The sequence below is a fragment of the Apteryx rowi genome, unplaced genomic scaffold (assembly GCF_003343035.1).
Source record: "Apteryx rowi isolate R43461 unplaced genomic scaffold, aptRow1 scaffold_435, whole genome shotgun sequence".
NCBI lineage: Eukaryota > Metazoa > Chordata > Aves > Apterygiformes > Apterygidae > Apteryx > Apteryx rowi.
In genome coordinates, this window is record NW_020450689.1 from 238614 (window position 1) to 263634 (window position 25021).

At 38.7% G+C, this 25021-nt stretch overlaps 1 protein-coding gene across 9 annotated transcripts in view; it reads left to right on the forward strand.

Moving 5' to 3' along the window:
* Window positions 1–25021, forward strand: part of SOX6 (SRY-box 6) — a 270848-nt gene that overhangs the window by 166963 nt on the left and 78864 nt on the right. For 6 of the 9 annotated variants that reach the window (XM_026076624.1, XM_026076621.1, XM_026076623.1 and 3 more), the window contains 2 exons: window positions 2054–2177; window positions 11060–11139. In XM_026076624.1, the coding sequence (XP_025932409.1) occupies window positions 2054–2177; window positions 11060–11139 (204 nt within the window). The remainder of the gene's footprint in view (window positions 1–2053; window positions 2178–11059; window positions 11140–25021) is intronic. The other 3 variants (XM_026076622.1, XM_026076628.1, XM_026076625.1) reach the window with 1 other exon arrangement.

Below are 25021 nucleotides of genomic sequence, written 5' to 3' on the forward strand. Positions count from 1 at the left end.
ATTGGGAAGAGGCCTGTGAAATGAACAGTGTAGGATTTAGCCCTTTCTATATAAGTTTCGTATGATTTTATGATACTACAGTGCAAAGTGCTGCTCTGGCTCTGTATGCGCCATTACTCTAAGCACAGTATTCACTCTGATCTGGTCTCTGTTTTGTGTGTCTATGTTGGTGTCTTGCAAATTTGCCACCTCTGTGGAAATACTTTCTATGGGGGGGGACTGAAAGGGATGTTTCTTAAACCTTGGGTCCATTTGATTAGTCTGCAGTTGGGAACTACTGCAAATGTTTGCAAATATATTATGTTAAATTCCTTCAAAATACTGCAGTTGTTTCTATCGGACAAAGTCTGTGTTTTCATTTATTGTGTTGCTGTAACACGACACAGCAAAACTAGCACCATTTTGTCAGAGGTAAATGCTCGTGCTGGGCACATGGGGACCAACTCCAATCTGACCAAGTTTAACTCATATCCTAGTAGGCACAGCCAGGCTTTCCTCAGCTCAAATGAAAGAAATAGCTGCTCAAAGCTAGTTTCTTTCACGCCCCAGTGCCATAGCAGTAATTGCACAAAGACCTTTTTATTGTAAGTTGATTTTCCTGAGAAATGGATTCAAAAAAATACTGTAAAGTGTTTATTTTTTGCTTGACCTTTATTAACCTACATCTTGGGGCTTTCCCAAGAGAAGAGTTGTTGGTAAATTAACCCTCATAGACACACACACAGTAGCATTTCTGCTCTGCATCAATAGTTGTGAAGGGAATGGGGATATGACAAGAAAATTTGGCACTATTAAAAAATGTCATAGGTCAACATATGGGATTTGGTCAGAAAAAGTTTTTAGGAATTAAAATGAAAAAAAAGTTGCTTGAAGTTTGGTTTAACTTTTTAATAGTATTTAATGCCACCGATTTATGGTGGGACAAGGGCAATTTTTTCTTCTGTCTAAAAAAACAATTTCTTCTAACATTTCCTAGCCTTGATATATAAACCATTATATGTTTACTTAACTACTAATCAGAAAAATCATAGTCAAAACCTTGGATACTTCTGGGGTTAAGGAATGATGGATAAAAACTCTTTGTGATCCTGGCCACTGTCTCTGAAACACATGTAGCATAAATAAAGGAACCAGGAAGTTAAAATGTGGATTTAACAGACACGATTCTGTCACATCTCTCATTTTCTATATGTGGAATACAAATGCTGATAGAAGATGAAGAATTTTCTGCTCTTGCATGTTTGTGCTCTTTGATACATTTATTAAGGTCAAATTAAATTTGATATAGTAGGTTTTATTTTGAAATGCTCTGTGAATACAACTGTGTAATTACCAAGCTACATGATAGTGCATAAAGCTATAAAACTGCTTAGACAGACAAGCAATTTATATGTTATACTGAGGTGTGTATGGCAAAGGATGTTAGTTTAATTGGGAGCCAAGATGCTGTAGTCTTAAATCTTAAGAGCTGGGGTGTTGTCTTGGAGATTGTTTAATAGTGTGGTGAGATTTTGAAATAACATACCTGAGTTGTTGGCATATATATGAACAATACAATGTTGTAAGATCTCAGAATTAAAATTACCCTAAGGATACTAAAATTTTAACATCAAAGTAGCTGCCACAGTGTTAGGATACTTCTAAAATGCTTGTCGCTCTGCTTTCTCTGACCAAAGATCAGAAAACTTGTGCGAGATTAATAGAAATATTTACCACTCTTCTTTTAACAGAAACTATAGTATATTAAAAAGGTTTTGTATCTTTTTACCTTGTGCCAGAACAGGGAATATTAATTTAAAAAAAAAAGAGAGGGAGAGAGAGAGAACCATCAAGAAGTAGGAAAATGTGCCGTTCACTGCAACTGTTACACCTTTGACACGGAGGGAAAACAATGTTAGTGAGGGCTTTGATGTGATAATGTGCAATTGGCAGGGATTACATTAAGGAGACGGTTCTGTGGGACTGTGCGAACGCAGGAACACTATCAGTCCTGGAGAAATACCTGTCAAGACAAATTTGTGCTATTTCTGATCAGAGGCTCTCTTCTGTTTAGCAGGTTCAGGGTCACATGCCTCCGCTCATGATCCCAATTTTTCCACACGACCAGCGGACATTGGCAGCGGCTGCTGCAGCCCAGCAGGGATTCCTCTTCCCCCCAGGAATAACTTACAAGCCAGGTAAGCTGACAGCTATTTAACATTTTAGGATATTAGCTGTAGCTTCTCGTGTGATCTGTCTGATAGATGATGTTGCACAACAGGAGTAGCAGGTTGGAAATTAAATGTAAAGTTTTGCAACTCCACCTGAAAAGCAACATCCGGTTTGAAGGAGATAGATGGAATATTGGTTATTGAATACCATGATTTTATTTTTTACCTTTACTTCCCACAAAATCATCTGCTCTAAACATATTGACCTACTCTCCTACTAATTTATATCTTCTCTGCCCAGTGTCATTACACAAAAGCTACATATCTTTTATTAATTCTCTTATCTTCAGTATACTTGTCTTTTGTGCCAAACTTCTTACTCTTAATTAGTGATAAATGTCAGAGCAAGTATAATTTAATTAACATGCTTCAAATGGGCAACTTTTTGTTTGATTTCAGTCTGAATAATAAAAGGTTTCAGTAGTTCAATCCCAGTCATCACTGAGACTTGTAACAGGTCACATAACCTTGCAGTGAAATATGTTTTGAGACGATTTAGCAAATGTTATGATTTCTTTCTTTTTTCCTCTGAGTTTACAGGACTCCTGGGGAATTCAATTAGGGATATAATGGTTTGAAGCTACTTTCAGAGCCTCCTTGTAAACAGGGCTTTAAATGTTTAAAGACATGTTGCCAAAGGAATTCAATGTAGGAAGATAGTTAGGTAAATAAAAGTCAACCTTATTTTCATTTGTGCATTCTTTGTAAGTGACCTCAGCCCAGAAGCAGCAACCTTATTTTGCTCATTAATACTAATACTAATATGCTAAAGGCAGTATTCCCTGTCAAGCTGCCTTTAGCATATTAACCTGATAACTAATAACTACAAAACATAAATACCCGTTTCTTTTTTTGATATTAAATATGAAATTCACAAAGTAAAGCATTGATCCTGCTCCCACTGATGTTAGGGGTGTTTTTGCAGTTGACTGCAGCAGGAGCAGGGTCAAATCCAAAGGAAAGCCTCATAATAGATGATGTAAACAGCATACTAATGAAAAGCCAGGTTGAACCTAAAATCTCTTCTAGCAAGTTTACTTAATATTAGATGAAGTGAGGCCAAGCAGGATTTCAGCAAGCATTTCCGTTTGTCCCACTCCATTCTGTCTCTTTAGTCTAGAGCCATTCCTCTTTAAACACAGAATCTTTGTCTGATCATTATCTTATTTTCAGTTTCAGAAACCCCAAAGTTCTTTTCCAATTTGACAAACTAATACGCTATATGGAAGAAACAACTATGAGAGCTCTGAAGGGCAGCTCGCTCTAGAGGGCACAGAGTGATGGCTATTCACACATAACATCATTCCACAACATTCAGGGACCAAAATGAAGAAAATTTTGTCTCCGAAGACATGATAAGAATTGCTAGTTACAGAATTTGTCCAGGGCACCCTGGCTAATACCTTTCCTCTCGCAGCAAGCAAAAGCATATGCTTTATTTTCCTTGCTTTTGTCATTTTAATTTGAGATGCTTTCTATGATGCTTTTCTATTGAGATGCTTTCTAGTGACTGTTAATCGTTAAGCTTTACCCAAAAGATGATACCTCAAATCACGTTGTGTTGCTTGTGGCTCTGTAGCTGACTTGGTACAATAAGGACTCAGGAAGAAGAGCACCAATATGAATCTGTGCACAAGGACAGATTTCTGCAGTAATTCCAAGGTGCTCCTTATAGTACCTCTCCTAACACTTTACCAAGCTTACACTACTTTACCTCTGATCCTATCAACCTCACAGCAGAAGGAGATACAGCTTTAGGCAATTTTATTACTTGCTGGAATGCAGAAAGGGAGATACGTAATAAATGTTAGAAGACTGAAATACAGACAGAAATCAAGGTCTAGATGTCTCAGAACCCAGCTAATGGGAATGCAGCTAAGCTGTTTGCTAGTATGTTAGTGGTTAATATCCAGGTGATGTTAGTAAAGACCAGAAGTGACTGTGATCTGATTATAGTCAGTTCAGTTTGCATGAAATGAAAATATTTATATTTTAAAATATTTATTAAGTTCTACAGCATGTGTTGCAAAGGTAGTTGGGTGGTTTAGTAGTTTCTGTTGAAGAGATAGCATCATTTAAAAAAAACATAACTACACTTGGTATTGATTAATTCCTATTTTTGGCACTCTCGGCACAGTAGTTAAGGAATTAATGAAACTGGAGATTAAGCTACACTCTTTCATAGAGAGGGTTCTTCAAAGTCATTTCTGAGGAATATTTATGAACTTGACTGTAGCTACCTATACTCTTCCACTTTTGTGAAGAAATGAAACTTTCACCTCTGGAACTGTCAGTTTAGACTTGCTGCTACTTCTAAAGACAGAGAGGAAAGAAAGGAGATGGATTAACCCTTCAGATACAGTTTTCTTTTTGGCTGCCTGCTTAGTCTCTATTTCATTTTAATCTAGTTTGACATAGGCAAGCCTGAGTTTTGACAATGCCACTTTTCCTTGACATTCAGAAAATACAGTAAGATGGATTTCAATAATAGGAGCTGTGGGAACTGAGCACTTTTGAAACCCTGTCTCTCTCGTTCGGGGAATGTCTGATGATCCTGTGCACACAGTCATTTATTTGCTTTGCCTGCAAAAGCGTCTAGATGTAAGCCAGCTCCAGCTTGTAAGCAGAATATCAGTGTTTGTGTGCCGCTATAGCCAGGAGAAGTCCTGCCTTGGAGCACAAGTGGGGGTATGATTATCTGTATGTGTCCATGCAGATGTTACCTTCATTGGCTAAGTGGGGAACAAGCTGTTGACTGTTTAGTTCGATGCCACAATGGAAGCTACTGACAACTGTTGCAAATCTGCCCTTAAATGCTATGCCTTTAAGTAAGAAAATGGCTGTTCCTAAAACAAGCTACACTAGGTCATGCCTTTAATAGAAGGACCTCTCGAAGAGAGGAGGATTTAGGATCTGCCGCCCTTTCAGAACATGCACTCTTGACGCCTGAACTCCTGAGCTCAGAAATGACATTACGTAGAGAAATTCTGGGAATTGCTGATACACAGCTAAAATTTCTACTAAAGTCGGACAGGACAGAGTTGCCTACTACCTGGCAGGATCCATAACATGAGGTGACTGCAGCCCTCTCCCCCATAGTTTGGAGCTATAGCAGGTGAAACAGGCCAAAGTTAGCAAGCACTGATGACAAGTAATAATTACATTTTAAAAAAAAATCCCCGAAGTCCCATGCTTCCTTATGTATCTCAAAGTCATGTAATATAATTTTCCGGCATGGTAAGTACTAATTGAGAAATCAGAGCTGCATAGACCACCTAATTAATTTTTTATACGTAATTCAGTATTTATACTGTATACTAGATTAATTAAAACTTTAGGGCGCTGTGCATCTCAAATGACTGTTGTGACTATTGACCTGCAGGCGCTTGACGAGCCTTGCAAGATACCTGGTTGTGGGGGTCGCCCCTTATTCCAGCGGGAAGCTGCGAGTGGCAGCTGGTAGGGAACTAATACTTACCCAGAGATGCCACACAGTTAATAGGATTATTTTGCATTCGAAGTAGAGCAGAGCAACTACTCCAGTTTTCTGACTGTGACCACTCTACTTAGTAGTTGGAACTGGTGGATAACAGAAGTACCATTATACCTCTTCTCCCAGTGCGAGTTGCCCTTCACTTAACCAGCCACATGCATCCAGGAAAAGTTAGTGGGTTGGAGTATCCTTGAATATGATTAGCATGTCCCCATTAGCGCACTGGCTCTGGAAGGGAATGTTGTTTTCTAGCGAGTGAGTGGGACAAGGAAGGAAGACAGTTTCCCCCTCCATCTTGCAGTGCCTGAAGTATTACTTCCTTCAAGTTTTGTGACTATGAGTGACCGAAGAAGAACAATGATGGCAGAGTAAAGGTATGGATGAACACTGTGTAGGAGCCAGACCGTTCTCTAAGCAGCAAAGCTGCTATGTGTGGAGAGCGGGAGGGTCACTCCCCATGCCGTCTGCGTAACAGCAGCCCTCGTGACTTGGAAGCCAATGATCAGTTTTGCCTAATAGCCTTCTGAAAATATTCTGTGTTATGACAGTTCTTTACCAGATGTGTAATGTGTCAATGAAACAGATTATAAAAAAATACAGACTTTGAGGCATGGAGATTGTGAACCCTGATTTAAAGGATTTTTTTAGTGATACACTGCTGTGTATTTCACAGCGCCTATTCATATTTCATGTATAGACCATGATTAGAATGACTGAGAAATAACTTCCATCTCCCTATCTAGGTCACTCTGTTTTAGACACAAAAATAGTTTACAATAGATTTTGCCATGCTGGTAATATAAGGAAATATGAAAATGGAGACTATTCTCCTAGGTCAGTGGCAAAAATAGTGAGAAATGAAGATAAAGTTTGGCCTGGTTCTGTTCTTACTTGCAGTGGGGCGAATCAACAGTAACTCCTTTGAGATCAAGGCAGATAAACATATATAAAGCATGACAAATGAAATTGTCAGGCCCATTGTTATCAGACTGGACCCCAGGGCTTTCCAATACTGTGAAATACATATCATAAAGCCCACTTAAACTCATTGATTAGCATAGCTAATCTATGTGACTCAGATCTCCTGGATTTTACTGATACCCATCTTTGCTGTTTCCATTTGGAACAGTCCTTTCAGAAGTTTTTCCTAAAGCAGTAAGGAACTTTAAATTTTACGTAGCACAGTTCTCTATTTTCAATAAGCTGCTGTTCCTTTTGCCAGGTAAGAGCAGAAAGTGTACATCAAAATGGCTGTGTATGGAGCTGGCTGTGTATCTTAGTATGGTAGAGGTGCTGTGTGAGTCTCATTTCTAAAGGAAATTCCCCAGGACTGAGTTAAAATCTGTCATGTGTTCCCTATTGGGTTTAGCTGCTCAGAACAAGGAATCAGTAACCTCAGGATGCAGCGCAGCAATCCATATGTGCCTCAGTTTTAAAAGCTGAGGTAACAGCTGGATCTGGTAGTAGACAGCTGATTATTTTCAACTGAGATTTCCGCTAAAGTTAGTGCTTTTTCCAGAGGCAGACAATTGCTAGCGCAGCTGAGTTTGCTGAGCATGAGGCTTTCAGTGAGGCACTGCTGTGGTCACCCCTGTCCCAGACACAAGCAGGAGAACTGAAATAGTGGCATCGGATAGAGCAGATTCTCTATAGTATCACCTTGGCCAATTACTTTTATTAACATCTTCCTTGATCCTGACGTCCATGCACAAAACAACCCCTCACGTCCTGTGCAGGCGTGGGCGTCTGTTGTGTCACCGTGATGTATCCTGACAACAGCATGAGTAGAGGCATGCTCTCCTCAGTCTGTTTGTTCTGCCTTGGGAAGGTCCTTCACTGAGTATGTGATCCGCCAAGTCTCTTCCGACTCTGTTTTCTGTTATTCTGCGATTACGCACGGAAAGTGTGGAAGTGGCAGTTTGCGCTCCCAATGTGAGGGCACAGATTTTAAGTTACAATCCCTAAATGGAGAAACTATCATCAAGAAGAAAGTTCCTTAAGTGAGGTGAGGAGAGTCAGTTTGTGTCTTACGATTGGGTTTTAGAAAAGATGAGTAACAAAACCAGCACCTTCCCCTAACCTGAGTCTTGCTAGAGATGTCTTCTTTTTGCTGGACTCCCTTCTTTTTCTCACAGATCACAATGCCTTAATCTGGAAAGTAAGTCCACACATCCTATGACTAAAATCTGCTAGGCTTCCTTGCTTCATCCAAGGCAAACAGAGAAACTTTTGCATTATCTCAATGCAGAATAGCTTGGTACAATTGTTTGTGGCCTTTATTCGTTTGGCAATGTTGCCCAACCTGACAAATGAAGCAGGAGCCTGGCATTCTTTTCCATGGTTTGTAAACACCAATTGATATATAAACGGCAGCAGCCAAATGTAAATAGACAATCAGCACAGCAACAAGGTTGAAGAGACCAGTTTGCAAAACAGGCAGATTTTCTTCTTTCAGCAGTCTTCTCCCTCCTGGTTATCAAAGGCTGGCACACACCGGTACCTGGAGCAGACCTGTTTGAACATGTTTTGTCTTCCTTTGTACAAATGTGGAAGAATGGATCCGCACGCAAGCGTTCCAAATCGAGAAACAAATTTGAAAAAAATTGCTACAATACGTTGACTGATTTCTTGCCAAGACAGCTACCGAGAAGCTTCTTGATCTGTTCTTCTACTGAGAAAATTAAAGGGGGGAAATACATACCTTCTGTAATTAAAAATTAAAACCAGTCTGTTCCCTGTGTGCTGAGTTTCCTCAAGGGGGAAAAAAGAAGTACCTTTGCTCTGCTTTCACTGCTTGGTGTCAGCAAAATATTCCCTAGCTGCAAGAGTATTAATTTTTGTTCTCAGCATAATGGTACTGTTAACACACCAGGACTTAACCATAATTCAAGGTGTTAAAATGAGAGAAAAAAGAAGGGGTCATATTTTGTGTTAATAATATAAAAATGGCATAAATATAAAATTATACTTTCCCTTAACAAAAGAAAGAGCTGTAGCCAGCAGGTGAGCAAGAGAACACTATAGGGTGTGGTAGAGATATTATTAAATTAACTGTGAAGCCAAAACCTCTGCGTGTGCATGCGTGCGTGCGTGTGTGTGTGTGTATAAAATATCCGGCTATTTCAAACTATAGAAGCATGACAGCTGTGAAAAAGGAGTGCCGCAGGGAATTCTTTTAGAGTTTGATTTTTTTTAAAATATGTTTGACATGGAAAATGTTTTAGTACAAATAAAGCAACTGGTATTGAACTTAAAAAGTGTATGTGGAGGGGGAGGGAGAAAGAGGAGACTGCTGTGTGGAACAGGAATGAATAATTCATGATATTTAAAGAAAGAATGCCTCTGAAATGTTCTGCAAGGCAGTCCATGCTGATAACTTGGATGGTTATTTTCCCCCCCATTTAAGGCATCATTAATTCAACATCTTTGTAATTTTTTTAAAACCTTGTAAGATATTTCTGAAAGAAACATTATTTAACTTAGATTAGGATCTTACTTATTCAGATAATTTCATATAAATATCAAAGAGATGAGTAGAATTATTTAACCGTAAAGAGACAGCTTTAGTACTGTAAGAAAAGAATCTAGGGTTTTATGTTGCTTTTTTTAAGAGAAAAAAGCCCCCAACGTCTTTGCAAACTAAAATCAACCTCATGGAAGGGAGAAAATAAGAGGAGATATTTTGAACATTACTCCGTAGGACACCAGTACAATATAGTGTTAGTGAATGCATTGTAGCAGAGCTTCATACGCAATCAGAAGCCAATTGTTACTGGACTGTGTACAAGCACATACTGTGCTCAATGGTCTGATGAGGTATTATGGATATGATGCAAAGAGACCTTGTGGATTAGAAATGTACAATTTATTAAAAAAGTGAAACAACTGAACATTTAAACTGAGCTGAATACAATAGCACTTCAGGTGGTAAATAGGGAGAACTCTGAGGAGTTGAGTGATTGCAAAGACTTCAGGTATTGTGCTTTATTTGAGGGGGCTGACAAAAAAATCTAACTCTTGCAATGTCCTGATTATACTATTTTGGATTTCTGTATTTTCTTTCACTATTACATTCTGCTTTCAATGTGGAAAAGTTCACACAAAACAGACTGATTATTGTAAACCTCAAAAATGTGCAGAAGAGCAGCCTGTTAAAATGTAGCCTATAGATAGTACATAACACTGACTTTAAATAAGAAGCTTGAGTCAAAGTGATACTCCATTAAATCATGGTTATTGTGTAACTTATCTATCACTTTATTAACCTTTATCTATCACTTTATTAACTTATCTATCACTTTATTAACCTTTATTAAGCTTTGTGAACAGAGATGATTTTGGCTACCTTTGAAATGCAATACAAAAAATAGTAAGCCTACACAAGACTGTAGGGCAGGAAAGGATAAAAACTATTCAACTGCTACAGAAACAGGGGGTAAAACAGACATTCTCAGCTCTTTATATTGCAGATTCCACTGTTAAACTATTCCACCATTCCTTCATTGTTTACATTGACTAAGAGTCTTAATGGCACTGTGTGACATGTTGTTGCTGTGGTTCAGAAGTGGCAACGCCCATAGATGCTATGAAATATAAAGTTGCAGGGCTTATTTCAGATCAGTAGTATTTTTTATTTTCCAGAGTATTTACTGTCCTCTCAATGCAGAAGGCACATACTTTTCGTTACTAGTGAAGAGAACACAGAAATTTTAGGCTTCCTAACCTTTCAACTTGAGCAGGGCCCAAGTTCTAAGAGATAGCTAAGATTAGACTTCAGGCTATTTTTAAAAGCGCTTGAATTTGTCTTTTGTCTGTGGCTACCTGAAGGGAATTGTCACACGACAGAAAACCTCAAAGCAAAAACAAAAAAACAGCCTCAACCTGTGCTGAGGCAGATGGGTAGCTGGCCCAGGAAAGAGCCGCTTGATACTGAAAAGAAATCATCCTGCATTGTACGGGACTGACATTTCTCGTATTAGAACAGATGTATGCTCTTATAAGCAACACACGGCAGCAACTGTTTTTTTCCTGCTGGGAATCACCGGGGTTTCCTGGGGTATCTTGTCTGTGTGCCCCATTTTGTGCCCGAGTTCCCATGCTTGCCTGGAACATTGCTTCGGCAAATGCAAATCGGGAGTATCACGTTTAAGTTTTGCCAGTTTGCCTACCAGCTATCTGCTAACAAAAAGTTCCAGGGGAGCATGGCAAGCCCATGCCCAGCTATGCCTTTTGTTTTTGCAGATGTTTAGGCTTAGAGGAGTGCTGGAGAGCCCCGGCAACGCTGGGGCCCTGTTTGCGCTTGTCGGCTGCTCTTCTGCGCTCATTGTCTGAACCTGCGTGCATTGTTCTCCGACAGGTGAGAACTACCCGGTGCAGTTCATTCCCTCTACGATGGCAGCTGCTGCCGCTTCTGGACTCAGCCCTCTGCAGCTCCAGGTATGTGCCAGAACAAAAAAATGTGGGACGCCAGCCAACATTTTAGGGGGAAACTACGAGCCAGCTGTATGCTAAATAATAGTCTGCATGCTAAATAATTTTTTGAGCACAGCCCAGGAGGATTAACACCTTGTGTACTTACGGCACTGCAAATAGAGCAGTGTGTGGCCAACCTTGATACTGGGAGTGGAAGACTTTGTACTGTGTGTTTTATATCAGTGGAGTTAATGGTATTTTTTTTTAATTATATGACCAGTTGTCAGGAGATATGTTCAGAAATCTTTTCCCACTTTATTTTCATTTAGGCTTTTCCCTCTAGCTGCACTGCACTACCTTTAGTTGGGGCAGTGAGTGTAGCAGAATAAATGTGCGTTATTGGGTTTTTTTTCTTTTTCTCAGGCAGTGTGGTGTTGACAATACAATAAATTGCAAACTCTCTTAGCTTCTGTATTTAGGTAATCTTAACCTTTCCATGCATTAAGCTGGTCAGATGCCAAGCACGGTCAGGAGCCTTGGTTTGGTCATTTGTTTATTTTTGGAATATATAGAACTAAATGTTGTGAAAGAATGATTTATGTGCCATATTATTAGCTAGTTTTTGTGGCAAGAAGTTTTTAATTTCACAAGAAAAGACACAACAATGTCATAAATAATGAAGAAGCAGTCAAAAGCTTTCGGAGTTAAAATGTGTGGAAAGCAAGTGACAGTGAACACGAGAGGAAAAGTCGTTAAAGATGCATGTAACTATTTGCAAGCAAACCTTTGAAACCACTGTTTGAGTTAGGTTAGGGTTAGTTTCAGATACAAAGTAGGGATAAATTGTGCCTAAAGTAGCAAAGTACTGCCATATTCATGCCAAAATATCTGTTTCACTTACCCTTCTGCAATTATATCTTTTTCCAAAGGGAGTAAAGCAAATTAAAAATCCTGTAGTCTTTAGCCAGTGCACATAACTGGTATTCTTCTTACAGAGATAACTTAGGGTAAGTGAAAACAGGAGCAGAACTCACTGTTCAGTGATGGTCCAGAACTGCCTAAAAAGACTCCTTGAGCCTATGGCTGACCTAACCTAGAATCAAAACCTGGACAGATAATATCCTGACACTGCAAAGAAAGATGGCCTAAAAATACTTTTGGGGGACATTAATATTAAGACTATATTTAAGACGTCTCCGAGTTTAAAACCAAAGAGGAGTTTTTCAAAAGGAACAATTGCAGGTACCCAAATTCACTGCTTTGAAAATCTGTACTGAACACTTAAATAAGCTCTGTTAGCTTTAGTTGAGAAAATACTTCAGAAATCAGCTTTGTGAACAGAGATGATTTTGGCTACCTTTGAAATGCAATACAAAAAATAGTAAGCCTACACAAGACTGTAGGGCAGGAAAGGATAAAAACTATTCAACTGCTACAGAAACAGGGGGTAAAACAGACATTCTCAGCTCTTTTGCAAGAACCAGTTGTAGCTAGGATTCACAAAGCTATTTGCATATCAGCCCTGTTTTAGAATTGTAATACCATTTTATTAATTTGCAGAAATGATTGGCAATGCTGTTATAAACTATTGGTACAATTAAAGAGCAAATAAAACAACCAGCAACATGCTGCAGATAAATTGAAAAACATTTGAGTGTTTGAGGGGCCAGAATTTCCCTTCAGATATATTTATTAAAAAAAATTTTTTTTCATTGTTTCCCATCTTTTTATTTTATTTGAATTTCACCCTTGTGGATTTTCAAAACCTTTATAACTAACATGTCATGGGCATAACACCGAAGTAATACTTTGGTCTTCAGTTGCTACCTGTTTATCTGATTGCCAGATTGGCTGAACTGAATTGTATTTGCTCCTAGTATAATTTTCTCTTTGTGTGATTTCCCTCAGTGTTCCGTAAAAGAACATTTTATTTGGGTGTGTTTGAGGAAGGAAATTTGGTGTTATACCTGATCATGAAAACTATTAGGGGAGTAGCCTTTCAGCTCATTTTCCATCTTTGCTTCCCTTCCCTGTTCTTTCTCTGTCCTGCTCCCTTTCTTCCATGCACCCCACCCACTTATTTATTTACACGATTCCTGTGACCATGGTGTCTGAGTATTTCCCAACTGCTGAGTATTTTCCCAACTACTTTTCCAGCTGGGGGGAGAAGTAGCTAATTCATTTGGTTTTCATTTGCTTTGGTTTTGTTTCTGTGTGTGTGTGAGATCTATGAAGAACTTGGTGAGGGAAAACTATTTTCAATTTAAAAAGTTTTGCATTAACTGTAGCATCCTAATTTTACCAGCGCATTCTTATTTCTTGCAAAACTATATTCCATAATCCGTATCCAGCTTCAGTTAAAATTCTCTCTTGGCTTCAAACTTTTTAATCTCTCCCCCTTTTTCACTTATGTTGTTGGCGATGTCCATGCTTCAGGTAGGAGGTAGCAGCAATTTTGTGTACTTCATCTTTCTGTGTGTCAGGACAACTTGTGTGGAAGTTCTGACTCTAATAGCCCAGAGAACAATTTACTCCCACAGAGAATGTTTCTCCATGGGAAATTTATAATTAATGGCTTGCCAATTTTATTGAAGCTATTTAGCACGTTGGTGTCAAAATGCATTTTCTCTGCATTGTATGTTTGTGGTTCACCAGTGGATTATGTATCACCTTGAGTAAAGAGATCTGTATTGAAATCACATCTGGTAATCTCTCAAGTAAATAGTTTTAGTCTCATGGGCCTTGCATAAAATGAAATTAAAACTTTCTCCTTCAACAACAGAGCTGAGTAAAGAAACTAAATTTTGGCCCATCCACTCTTAATATTTTGCAGCATTTTGATTAGCTAGCATTTTGATTAGCTAGCTGTAAAACACCATATATATTTGGATGTAGCTTTGAATATCCTGAAAGAAAGTTGTAATTACCACATGTTTATGCTGGTCTGTGTTCCTGAAGTGGTGGCGTGCTGTGCTTTGGGTTGGCTTTAGGTAGCTTCTTTTTATCCGTATGCTGATCTCATGAGGGCAGCATCAACGATGGTGTCGACAGAAAGCCTCTGTCACACCAGTTTCCCCAACAACTTGACCAAGGTATGCGTGGCAGGACCAAGCCTTGTTAGGACTCTTTGAGTGAGGGCCTTGCTGATGAAGGAACAGGACTCTGGGTTTGGTCTAAGAAGAGGGACCAAGCTCTTTCTGTTCATCCCTCCAGCTTCAAACAACTGTGAGTGAATCCTGCCAAATCAACCTTCTGCTAAATAGTTTACTGATATATTACCAAATACACCCATAGCAGGTATGCACAGTGGTGTGTGAACCAGTTCTGATGCATGTGTGTAACACAAGTGTGTTGCTGTAATTAATCAGTGTGAGCAGTAAAACATGTCAGTAATTTTCCCTTTGCTCCTCTGTTTTTATTCCCTCCTTCTCCAGAGTTTCTCTCCTTCCATTTCCCTGGATTTTATCCCTACTTTTCAAATGTTTGCACTGATATTAACTGACTTGAGCTATGGGGGCACAGTAGTCTTGCTAAAAGAGTGAGCTTGATCGTGAAATGGGTTTTCCCAACTTCCATGGTGCTAGTAGTAGTAACCTAGTTACTGGGAAGTCCCGTGGTGGCTGAGTTGGCACCTACGTGTCCTCACTTTCAAACAGGAAGTGTTACTGCGTGCTCTTTATTGTTTAAAAAGCTGCTTTCATTCTTATATATTTCTATAAAGCAGTTTATGTAATAAATAAGGAAGTGTCGCAACTCTCAACCACCACTGATAAACTGTTGATAGAAATGGAAGCAGTACAATGATGCTAGCTGGAGTTATTCCTAAACAAAGTGAGCTCTAGGAAAAAAAGCAAAACAGAAAAGCTTTAGTTCATAACTTTTTCCCCAAACTATTTGTGTAATTTGTCCTTTGAAATTTATCGCTTATAACACTAATGAACCTTGGCAAGTCTTAACTATAGTTGCAGCTGTGTTCTTGAAGCCTGAAGTTTTTATAATCCATTAAAAAAATTTAAATTTTAACTAAACACATATTTGTCTCTTCCTATTCTCCCCTCCCACCTCATCCTACTCCTCCGTACTCTCTTCTAATTGCAGATAAAGTAAATGACCTTTTGTTATACCACTGGGTGTGGATCCAGTGCGCTGCTGAAGCATTGCATAGCCTGCCTCAGGGGCACAATATTAGTCGAGTGAAGGCCAAAGAATGCTATTTTTAGTTGAACAGTTCAGCAGATGGAGGCATGAATACTCATATATCTGAAGGTTGAGGGGTTTGAACCATTAATTTTGATAATGTATTTAACCCTGGGAACAATCAGAAACTGTAACTCTAAGGTTACAATGCTTTTGACCTTTAGAGAACAGAGGGCACTCAGTACAGTAAACAATATATTACATTTCTACTTATTCCAATTCTCTCACACATATAAATTTCAGGACACAGTTGACATTTGCTTTCCTCAGCTATTTTAGTGCTGGTCCTTAAAGAAAGTCAAGAAGAATGTGCAGGAAAGAGGCCAATGTAATGCGACAGTCATGTAAATATGGCCTTTAAATAGCTAAGATGTTAAATGTGGCCTTTTATGAAGAAATATTATTCTCGGGAACTAGAATCTTGGTGACTTATTATTCCAATGAAAAAGTTGTTTTAGTGGACTGCATCTCTTTATGGAGTTTCCCTTATAAGTTGTAACCTTAAAGCAATTTTTTAGTGGGGCTAATGCGATCTGATAGTGATAGCTTACACTGGAGGTGATTTGGTCCCACTCTGGTACCACATCATGCAAAGTGATGTACCTGCCTTATGTCTTATTAAATGATGCATGCTCCTCTTCAACAAATACAGCAGTTAAATATCACGCAGCTTAAGTATTTCTAATTAAAATATCTCCATGTGTCAGCATATTGGTAATGTATTATTTTAATCCATTTATTTTGTTTATGAAACAGTGACATATGTTTAGATTGTGAAATATATGAGCCTTAAAAATCACTTTATTGAAGAAAATTAATTTCTACAATGCTGTCTCAGTAATGTGTTCACTCACCCAGTCAGTCACTGGCAGGGCTGCCAGTCTTAATGTTGGTTAGACACAGTTTAACAGTTTTGTCTGACATAACACTCTCGGATGTAGGCAATAATAATTTTTTCAAATGCAAAAACCATGGCGTTTTCCTTTCTTTTTTTTAACACAATGAAGAATGGGGATTGGGTAAATGTGAAAGAGATTTGGTGAGACCAATCAAAATTAAAAACAGCTAGTTACCTTTTCAAAGTTAGACGCTGTAATTTGTTTGTCAGCGGGTAGATGTTTGGGTCAGCACTGTGAGTGAGTGACTGTCAGCAGGAATTCCTACAAGACAAGTAATTTCCCTCAATGCATTACTGACAGATTGCTCACTTCTTCGAATCACTAGAGAAAACAAACTTAATATTGTTACAGGCAGAGTTTCTGTCTTCATTAGCCTTATAGAATGATTTTATCTAGCATTCAAAGACTACCGAGCTCTAGGTGGGCATATTTTAACAGAATGTTCCTTATTATGATACAGTGAATGGTGGCCTAAATTAAGGGAATGGTATGTGCAAATTTCAGTATATGGAAGTAGTAATTTAAATATTTTGGTGGTCTTCTTATATAGACATTTAGATGGTAGCAGAGGAAGGAAAGAGGTTAAAAGAAGATTTTATTAGGGCTCTGAGAGACCAAGCAAGCCCTTTAATGAAAATAAAATTAAAATTATGCCAAGCTTGCAATACGTAGGAAAATTTAATTAAAATCAATGAAATAGTTATACTTGTTCCCGTTTTCTACTTGAATGTTTATGTCTCTGTATGTAATATCTGTGTTATCAAGTTGAATTATATCAGTGGCAGTATCAATGAAAATGATGTCATTGAGTCAGTATTTTACTGTATGACCCCCTTTCTTTGCAGAATTTCTTAATCGTACATCTTCTCTTACTCTTTCTCATCTTCAGCCCTGAATTATCTGCCCAAATGATTTTCGTCAAGAAATGACAGCACATCAAAATTGAGACTTTTTGCCGGAATATACTGATTTTGATGAAATTGTTGCCAGGAGAATTTTTGTAGCTCCTCCAGTGCTGTCATTCCTGGTCAAAATGAGAGGGAATCGCCCTATTCTCAAATGAGTAAAAACAGACAAAGAAAAAAACATTAGCTAGAGTAACCAGCTTGAAACATCAGCATTGCAGCTGCAAGACTCTTTTCTCACCCATATAATGACCTGCATCTCCAATGACTACCTTAAACAGCCTCTCTTTGTTACTCTCTTTTATTCCTGCTTAATGGAACAGTGTCACAATATTTAATAAATAAAATACAGGAAAATTTAAGAAAGACACTGTTTCTATAGTCCAGTGGTTCTCATACTTTTCTTGGCTGTGGCAAACCGAAGAGTGGTCCCTGGCTAGCCATTTCCCCCGCACTGCCGGAAGTGCTCTAGCCAAAGGCTCTTACCTAGTTCTCTTCTTCTGCTCCTTTCAAATGGCAGCCCCCTCCTCTGCTTGGGGAGCTGCTCTTTGCCTGAGTCTGCTCTCTTTCCAATCAGGCAGCTAAGGATCAGGCTCCCAGCCTGATTCCCGTCTTTTGCACCTTTAGATTTTCCCAAGCAGGGCAGCTGCCTTCCAGGTCCTTACACTCTGTTACAGGGAGAATTTACCATTAAGATCATAATGGCACAGATACGAACTCACTTATCAGGAAACTCGTATGCTTAAAAAGACGTCGTCTTTATAACCTGGGTGGCAGGAGGTTTCCTGTGTCTCTTTATTCTGTGTCAGCATGGGAGCTCCAGCCCACCCAGCTGACCCAAGGGGGCTGAGCCCCCAGCCTGGACGGGTTGTTCTCACTGCCCCTTGCTGAAAGCCCAAGCTCTGTTTTAAAATAATTGTGCTTTGCAAAACTCCCTCCCGGGGGGTGTATTCACTCAGAAGCCGGTAAGAAGCAAATAAATTACTGCTGAATTTACTGATAGAGCACTGGAGGCCAGTATGACAGAGTGTCATCGGGGGACAAGCACGTTTCATAAAGCTCTTTTAGGATTGTGGCACCCCTTTGGGGGACAGGCTGACTGTAAGGCTGCTCAGAGCTGGTGGTTGGACTCCTTCAAGCTCTCTAGAAATGGATGTGGTGTATGCCTCATAGGAATTAGCCGTGAGTGAGTCTGTTTCTGGAAGTTTGCAGTTCTGATAACCTTAGAGCAAACTTAATTTGGCTACAGATTACAAAAATGAAGGAGGTTTTTTTTCTTTCATGTGAAGGTGTTAACATATTTGGATGTTTAGGAACTTAGCAGCAGTCAGATTAAAGACAAAGACGTTTTTTCATTAAGCCAGCTCTATCCACAAAGGAAGAATCCACTTCTGTATCATCATTGCTCCTGGACTAATTGCTACAGAAAGAGAAAACTTAGTAACTCACTTCTCATCTGAAATAAAAGTTACAAGAATTGTGATGGTTAGAAGAGACCTTCTAGGTGTATATACACAGACACACACGCACATGCATGCTCACAGGAAATAGAAGAATTCTCCTAAAGTTCATGGACTGGAAAGATATCATCAACTGCATTATTTTCAAGGGCCTTCACTACAGAAAGAGAATATTACCTCCCTCTCTCCCCATGCAGACAAAAAGGGAAATTCATAGGAGACGAGATAAAACTCAACGAATATGTTTGTAGATATTGCTGTCAATGAGTAGAGCCTTTTTAGATGATGAGATGAGACTGCTGTAGCCTCCTTGCACCCTGACTATCTCAGATATTGTCCATTTATTTATCTGTGGTGCTTTTAGAATCCATATGATTGAGAAACTAGAAAAGCTTGCCAACTCTTATGAAGTATTGGAATCATCTGTCCATGTTAGACTTGGCATGAAGGCTACATATGGCTATGGGGCACAACAGAAGGTTTGCAGATCACTCCCAAAATAAAGGGGGAGGGAGGAGCATCTTAAGCAATAAAGGAAGAAAAATATGGCATGTTTAGATGTCAGTACTGAGGGGCCATAAAGGGATCAATCACAAAATTTAAGTCCAGCACTAGTGAAGTCGACACAATGGAGCACACATTTTGGAATTGTGTAAGGTTGAAACTAGGGAGGATAACTGGATTTACAGAAAATAGCTAAGCATAAAAACAAATAAAGAAGTATTTCAGATGCAGGAATAGTGAGAATGCATTGACATGTCTGCTGGACTTTCTGGAAGTGGAGTGAGCGATAAAAAGAGGTAAAGTCTTTTCAAAGAAGTTGCATGATTTGTCCTATGCATTAGAAAGAAAGACAAGTCACCGGATTTAACTAGACTACAGCTTTATTAAGTAACACGTCTGGGAACTATCCATGGTAATTCATCCGGTACAAGCCATCTATTCTGCTACAGTCTTCAACACCTGGGGGAGGGCTAAAATCAGGCCTCGTAACCCTTTTAGTCTGGTCACAACAGCGTTGCTGAAATATCATCACAACCCTTCTTTATCAGAAGGCTTGGCAGGCTTATGCTAAACACTCATTTGCTTGTGTAAAATGCTTCAAGTTACAATGAATTTGTAATAGTAAGTCCTCAGTTACCTGGTTTGGAGGTGTAAATGTGAATTTTTTTAGATGTAATTTTTATAAGCCCATTTGAAAAAATGTTTTGCATAATTTTGCATGCAATTCCTTTAAGGAAATTATTTAATTTTCCTTGAAGGTACATGAAAGTTCTAAATGTGCAGTAAAAGATCAGTGTGAGAGATCTGCTAAGCAGCCTGTAAAGCACAATTATTTTTAATGCCTTAAAATAACTGTAAACTGGGCTTGTTTTTGGCTTCACAAAAAAAAAAAAATCACTGTTTTTTGCATTTAAATATACATTTTAAATATGTTGACTTATCAGGTAATGCAGCAGGCTGAATGGGGACAAACCATTTTTAATGGTATGTTAATTGAATGGGATGCTAGAGATGCACCTCAGTGACTTTTCTTCCAGATATGCCCCAGCTGACTGATAAAGCTTCTCCTGATCAGTAGAGCCAGTATATATTTATTATATCCCTGTCTTTCTTCCATTTTTGCTAGTGAAAATAATAGAATGGCTGCAAGCTACTGTATGAACTGCCTGTGTCTCTTATAAAAGTATAAAAGCATTATGGCTTCAAACCCCAAGCAGCACTTTTGAAAATTCAGATCTTAATTGTAGAGCTGCTTCAGCATCTTCTCACAAGGCTGGGATAGAGATAGGGGAATTAAGAGAGGTAGTTTAACTGAGAGTCTCCCTTCTTCCTGACTTGCACCCATTTATTGGGCTGGTGGCTCATCATTCAGTCATGGGATCCTGCAGAAATTTAATTGTAGGGCTTTTGCCTCTCAGGGTGATCAGCAGGAGTAGGTGAGTTGGGTTTTCTTGTTCTGTGTTTATACAGTTCTGGAAAATATTGTAGTAGCTATAAATGGCATTTTGTCCTTCTGGGTGGTCAGATGAATGAATCTATTTCAAGTCTTAAGAAATATTTCTAGAGAAGATTTGTTGCCACTTACGTTTTACATGTACTGATTCCTTTTACTGATCCCTCTGATTTTCTGCCTGCCTATTTTGTTGCCAGGTTGACAAACCTAGAAAGTCTACACTGGAAGCAGCAATTACACAGCCTTCTTCTGTCCTGAATTGATGTCATCCCCTGTAGGATTAGGAAAATAATTACGTTTTTAGTCCCCTTCAGCTAAGATTGTCTACATTACTGGCAATTGTACCAGTGACATGGACATGTGCTTACTAGGAAACTCATTCACCAACTCATTTCACACGGATCAACAAGCAGTTACTCATAATTGCTTGTAATCCTGCTGACATGAGCCAGAATGAAACTACTGACTTCCCTGACAGAGCCCATCCTACATGCTACCATTTCTTTTTAAATATAGAAATATATAAAATACTGAAATACAAAATTTGATGAGTTTTAATAACTGTCATCAGTTCAGCAAGCTTACTGTAAGTAATTGTTTTTCAATCATATAATTCTATTTTCCTTATAACAGTATTCTCTTTAGGCTTCTCCTTCTTTCTATCCTAGCTTCAGTCCAGGACACATTTCCATACATAAGTGAGTGACACTGTCTGAATTCTTGAGTTAACTGCTTTTCATATGGATCCCTCACATCTGTAGTTAAAATTTATGTTAGCAGTAAGGAATAAAGAAATGATTTTTGGAAGAGTTTCTAAAACAATATCAGGAAACATTTTAAATTCCGTGTATGAATAATTTGAGTGCTGCATCACCAGAGAAGGTAATATTAGGATAGTATAAAATGAACGAGGAAACTGTGTTCTGATGCAATGAGTAGATCTGGTTATATTTTCATTTTAAATAAGTGCTGCTGCTTTGCTTTCCCTGAAGGTAAGAGTTGAGTTTTACAAATTAGACCCATTGCCTGCAGCTGTCTTTGGAGTCATGCATCCTGCTCCTTGCTTCCTTTCCTAGGTGAGCTTGTTACTCTGTTAACTTTGATGCTGTCCACAACTTTGAGGAGGTAAAATTTACACTATAAAAATGCCCAAAACAAACGCTAATAGAGGCAAACATAGGAAAACCATAAAAAGATTATCTTCAGCATTTCAAATTATTTCTTGACTAACATCATCCACTAGAAACTTGAAATTATTTTTTTCCAGCAAATGCAGTTTTCCTTTGCAGTGACTAGCTTTGTATTGAAGGTTTCTGGACTTAATTGAACTTTTATTTTATTTCTCTATTTACTTCTATATCAAATATATAATAGTTTTAAGCAGAGTGTGTCGTAGTTATCGTGTAAAATCATAACAGATTTGAAGATTTTCTGCCAATTTCCAAGCTGTGTGGTGCATCATATAATCTGGTAGAATCACAATGGTAGTAAATCTTGTTCTTCTTTCCTGTGCATGGTAAGCGATGGTAGTCTGCAAGACCTGCCATCTAAAAGTAGCATGTCAGTGTTCTGACAGCATTAAGGGAGGGTATTCAAATCTTTGTGCTAAAAGGAAGGATTTTCGTGACATTTGTGCTATCTTCCTGTAGAGAAAATGGCTATAGACATCTGATAAAGTTTTTGCATATTGTTGCCTTGTTTTATCTTGATATTTACAGTATCATTAAGATAGCAGGCTTTTATTAATGCTCACATTTTATCTTTAATAGGAATACTTTCTAATCGTATTCAGCTGTACCTCGTTCAGACACTAGTAATGCTTCTGTAAGTTCACTAATAGTGTATCCATTTTATGAGAAAATGGTGACAGATTCACAGAAAGTGCATTTGAACTGGGGAATGAAGACTGCTTCCCAGCTTCTGAGTCCTGTGCTGCAATGGGACATGGGAGCCCACAGGCCCTCATGGATTGTGTGCTGTGGTAGAGGGGTTAACCACGTCCCATGATGGGACAGAGAAAGGACTAAGACTGGAGGCTGCACCCTGAGGGTGCTCCTGCTCTGCAAGAGCAGAGTGAAGGAAGACTCCCAGGTAAACTACCTTTCATTAGGTGCACTTCTTGGGAAAAAGTGCTGCTAAAAGATGTTTCAAAAGCACTCTTTTGGGTTTGATCTTACTTTCAGAAGAGACTCAAATAGTGCATGGTGTGTGCATGGTAGCACACAACTATTCCATTATTGTTTCTAGCAAAATTACAAGACAATAGATATGCTAAGTGGAAGAGATGAAACTTGTTAGCATTCTTTTATTCCTTAGCATAACCTGATCTGGACCAACTAAAATGCTTGCTCTTTTTGTCACGCCTCAAGATAAAATTTCAGTGTTTCAATGACAGAAGAGATGCTTATTGTTTTAGAACTCCCACTTTATTACCTATAGCACATTATAAATACTTAACAGAAGCCTCAGCTCACCTGATGTTTTAAGTATTTTGTATAAAGAGCAGTTGCTATAACCACTACAAGCATTTGTGGCTAACATACTTCTGTGCTTTTTCTTCTTTCATTCTTTTCTTACACCACAAAGAATTCAACCAGGGAAAAAGTAGTAAGGTATTACAGCCTATTCCTCCATTAGGTGATGAGCACAGATTGTGTGGAAAGGGCAATTTTTATTACCACGTTCTCCTTCCTGCTCTTTGTCTAGGATTCTTTTCCAGAGTACTCAATTTGAGATAGCAAATGGTCAAACCTGAGCATTTCTTGTTTGTTTTTGTCTCCATTTAGAGTTTTTTTAGTGCTACCTACACAGAGCTGTGCAATTGCAGTATTTCGTTCCCACTGTATTTCTAGTTCCTACTTTGTGCGGCAGTCTTGGTGCATGCAGCAGGTTGCATGCCAGTAGATGAAACAGATGTTTCAGCCATACTGGAATGGAGCGGCATGCTGCATCAGGACCTGGATATTCCTCTTGACATCTGGATGCTGCTGGGTTGGGAAGCCTGCCTTAGGCCAGGAGGCTGGAGGAGCCTTGTGGCAGTGAACATAGGGTCTTTGCTGCTCTTTAAGCGATTAGTGCACTGAAGCAGCAATAATGCTGAATTATCGCTTGGTTGCGTTCTTCTAAGGAATCTTGGGACAAAGGCAGAGTCACGGAGGAGTATTTACAGTAAAGTCATGTTCAGAAAGACAAGACTAATTGCCATATATTAAAAAGCTTTCTTTCAAATGATTTAATAGTAAAATTGTTATGGATACTTTAGGAAACTTTTTACAAAGCAGTAAACAAATAGCTCACAGAGAAACCTCCCTTTCTCGTTTAAAATCATTAGGATGAAAAAAGACAATTTCAGCTACTTTCCAATTTCATGATCAGGTCAAATTGTATGAAAAAGACAACAAAATGTGACTGAGGACATGAAATTGAAGGTATACTAATGTTCATGCCTACTAGAGACAAAAACGTGAACTTCTAATAGCTGCAGGGAAGAATATTAGATATGGGAAATGTCTGACTTATGCATTGATTCTTTATAGTTTCACTTTATCAAGTTGAAAATTGTGCTGCATGTGCTGCTGGAGCCTAAATTGTCTGCTGCAGCACTTTCCTTTATGATGTGTGTTATTTAAACACAATAGACATGGTATATTGCATGGAAATAGATGTTTAATGTTTTGTGATTACTAGCTGTCAGAGGAAATAGCATTTAGCCTGGATTCCCCCCAMCCTTTATAAATTGTCATTGTTAGGACCAATGTGTTTAAATGAGGGTCCTCTCAAACAAATTACAGCTTTTTGGAGAGCATCAGGTAATATTTTGAAGAAGACCAGTTTGTTGCTCTCATTTAACCTCTAGTATTCTAAAGGGGTTATATTTAATTAACACTGGCTAAAGGCCTGACCTGAGAGGCAACCAAAAGTGATTGAACTGCATTTTCAGATCCAGGCTGTAATCTGTTGGGAGAGGAATAATAATAATAAAAAAAAAATTAGAAAGCACCATTTACTGAAATTCTTTCTAACTAAGCTGTATTTCAATGGGCCATTTAATGCTCAGATGGACAAAGGTATTACTTCAGTCATTGAATTGTATCAAACCCTTTCTCAGAGGCCCAGTTTAAAAACTCTACAGGAAAAGTGGCTTAGCATCATATTCTCAGCAGAGCAACACTCAGTCTGTTTGGAAAAAAAAAAAGAGTGAAATGAGATGAGACACAACCGCCAAGTCAGTGAGGATTTTTGCCTCTCCCTCCAGTCAGTGCCTTAACAGGGGAATTGCTCTTCAGGATCCAAGAACTCCATATTCAATACAGAAGGCTTTTAATTTTATTTTTTGTTAGTAGCTGTTACTTTGTTCCCCCTGGTCAGCTTTTGGCCTGCCCTTTCCTGACATGGCAGAAATGTCACTTTTTCTCTGGGGACCTTAGCAGCAGTACCTGTACTTTACAGGGTTAGATTTTTGACTCACTCTAGATTCACACTGGAAGA